General features: G+C 43.0%; 1 protein-coding gene across 2 annotated transcripts; it reads right to left on the reverse strand.

The window, feature by feature from the left end:
• Nucleotides 1-570: 570 nt before the first annotated feature.
• On the reverse strand, nucleotides 571-3,007 carry LOC147605729 (psbP-like protein 1, chloroplastic). 2 transcript variants are annotated; one of them, XM_086793568.1, is made up of 8 exons: nucleotides 2,849-3,007; nucleotides 2,661-2,739; nucleotides 2,440-2,529; nucleotides 2,084-2,157; nucleotides 1,838-1,960; nucleotides 1,658-1,729; nucleotides 1,469-1,565; nucleotides 571-1,063 (listed from the first exon to the last, which is right to left on the reverse strand). In XM_086793568.1, exons 1-8 carry the CDS (start codon nucleotides 2,936-2,938, stop codon nucleotides 963-965), a joined length of 726 nt encoding a protein of 241 aa, XP_086649694.1. In that variant the 5' UTR covers nucleotides 2,939-3,007; the 3' UTR covers nucleotides 571-962. The 2 variants fall into 2 exon arrangements, with proteins under 2 accessions (XP_086649694.1, XP_086649693.1); XM_086793567.1 differs by having other exon boundaries at nucleotides 2,440-2,538; nucleotides 2,849-3,006.

Raw genomic sequence — 3,007 nt, forward strand, 5'->3', positions numbered from 1 at the left:
CTATTGTCTTCCTATGTGTCTCCTCTACTCCCCGTGTCTTCTCTACTCACTTTTGGACTCCATGCATCTACTTTATTCTTTTCACAAGTAAACCTTGTGAAATTCAACGTGGATTTTCTATGCATAGGAATTGGCATTTGTGAGCTTAGTGAGCTTCATGGGAGGAGATGTGGGTGACAAATACATTCCCACTCATTAAATCAAAGCTGTCACCCATACATTAATTAAGCAGCGCTAGGTTTACTTAACTCATTTAAGCTTTAGCCTAAACCTTCCCATTACCTGTTTCATTTCAAAGTAATTCTTATTGATGCTCACCAATGGATTTACATAATTAGTATCAAAAGATTTCAATCCATAGTATCAAGAGATTTCAATATATCAAACCTCACCATCCTTTACATTATCTGTACAGGGCAGCTTAAGGAAATTACAGTTCACTTTCTGAGGACGCAGTCGCCTCAGTGGCTTGGTCCATGCTGCACAACTAGAACCCAAGCCACATATCAAACAAGACGGTAATACTGCTATACCCCAAGCAACGCATCAAACAAAACAGACGTAGCAATATACTGCAAAGATAATGTATTCATTGAAAAACCCATTACAATAGCTTGAACAAGTAGAATGGCAGAAGCAGCTAAGCTAGACTGCTCCTTTAAGCCTACAAATAGGTTGCTGACAATTACACGAGGACTTGCATGTGGTTACGTTTGACTCACATGAAAGGCAGGCAGGGAAAATGGACACTCCAAAATTTCACATAGCCTCGTTCTGATAGTTACCTCACCCTATCTTAAAAACACAATGAACCCAAGTGCGAAGGCAATTTGAAAAAGACAGTCACCTCACCCTATGTTAAAAGCACGATGAACCCAAGTGCAAAGGCAGGTGGCCAGAGAGAGCCTATCCTGGATTACCTTGATGATTATGATTACAATGCATGCACATCACATTTAACATTATTTAAGTATGGTAAACGAATCTGCCACCGTCTTCAACTTGTCTTGCATCTTCCCCCATCGTCTCTCATTAGCCCCGGTTGTAAGAGTAAAGAACTTGCCTGCAAGAGCCAAGAATAATATGATTTCAAGACCCATTCTTGGAACAGGTGAGCATGCTAATTTTTAGGCTGTGTAGCACAGCTTGTTAAGTGCTTTCTATAGCTAAATTTCAAAATGCGCGTTGGAGTATTTCAACATCAATAATTGTTTGAATGCACTTCTCAATCTCTATTCATATCCGAGGTGGGGGGAAAAGAGATGAACATGAGAAAAGCACTAGTTATCCAATTGTGAGCTGCTTCAATGAAGAGAAAGACATCGATGGGGCATATTCTAGCATGTTGGGGGGTGGTGGAGTTGTGGAAATGACCCTTCCCTCTTTGTTGAATAGCCTTGGACACAGACTCCAGGCTGAACCCCTAAGTCAGTCAATGATCAAAGATGTGATGCTAAGATAAACGTACCATCAGCCACTGTCACAGTGCTTAACGCATGGCGTGTGTAGTTTGGGGCTTTCGAAACAAACTCAAAAGTGTAATAGGTTTTCCCATCGGTGACTCTCTGCAAAAAGAAAACACCAGCAATTCATATTAAGAACCAGACCACAAGAGAGCAACATGCATGCTGCCTAGCACAAGGCTTCAAGATCTTACTTCCTTGGCTTTCACCAGCTGGGCTTTCTGTGAGGAAGATGTCAACACCTTCCCAACCAGGGTTTGAGCTACCTGCAACAAGTTACAAGGAAAGCGAACTTTCAAACTCTAAACTACCTACAATGGGCAAAAACTAACAGTCTCATCAAAAAGCCAATTCAGAGGATACCAATGGACTACCTCCTCTGCAGATCCAAACTCGCGTATGTCGGTTCTGTTAGTTTCAATGATGGTAACGGAGACACTCTCAAGTGGCTCAATAACATCCTTGTAAGCACAATCCTGCCCTTTCACAGAGACCTCCTGCAGGATACACACTTACATTCAAGCACAGACTTTCTCATGTTCCAATACTTATGTGGATGAATATGAAGACCCCATGCCAGAACCACACATAAGGGAGGTCTGCATAATGATCATATGTACCTGCCACCCAAAAGGATAGAGGAACTGGTATTTATCGAAATTGTCCAGGACAGCTTGATAACCACTGGGTGCTTCTGCAGCCATTGAGGCAAAGCCACGTCACGACTGCACGGAACCAATGTGCTGCTATAAGCTAAAGCTAGTATGGCCCATGTGTTGCACAATGATGAGGTACATTTAGGTTTGAATGATGCCATACAATTACCGGATGGGGTGCTGCTCATGCCCCCTGATTGGATTATTTTCTGAAGGGCTCTCTCTCTCTCTCTCTCTCACACACACACACACACACACACACACACACACACGCATGGGATGTATGACTAGATATGTATGACAGGATACTTATTACTCACTTGTTGCTGCAAGAGCACCATTGCTGCTGAGAGAAAGAGCAGTTGCTGTGAAAGACCCCATTCCGAGCAGAATTTGACGGCGGCTGCCCTCTGCAGCACCTGCCAATCCATTATTAAAAAAACCCTGATCTTAAATTAATGCAAAAAAAAGGTCCATTTTTATGAATTTATAGAAGTTGATTTGAAAGGCACTTTTGCATAGTTGAGCAATGCTCGCATACCAGTTCCTGTTTGGTTGAGAGAGGCCCTAACCCTAAATGCAGGCCGTTTTCTCGATTGGCTGGGTTTGATGAGCAGAGTCTGCAACAACATAAAGCCAATAAACACATTTGTTGGACACAAATCTCTCTCTCTCTCTCTGGTCTGTGTGTGTATGTCACACACACGCGCGCGCGCGGAATCGCAATACCTCAGGCGATGGAGACACTCGAGCAGAAAGAACTTTTGAATCAGTAATGGAAGTGGCCCAAGGGCAGGTCCTCTGCACAGTCATCGCCATAGCTGTTACGAAGAGCTCGGAGGAGGAAGAAGAATGGCTATCAGTTCCTTATCCATGAATTTATTAAAT

Source organism: Cibotium barometz, chromosome 59 (assembly GCF_041138505.1).
Source record: "Cibotium barometz isolate CiBa-2024 chromosome 59, ASM4113850v1, whole genome shotgun sequence".
Lineage (NCBI taxonomy): Eukaryota > Viridiplantae > Streptophyta > Polypodiopsida > Cyatheales > Cibotiaceae > Cibotium > Cibotium barometz.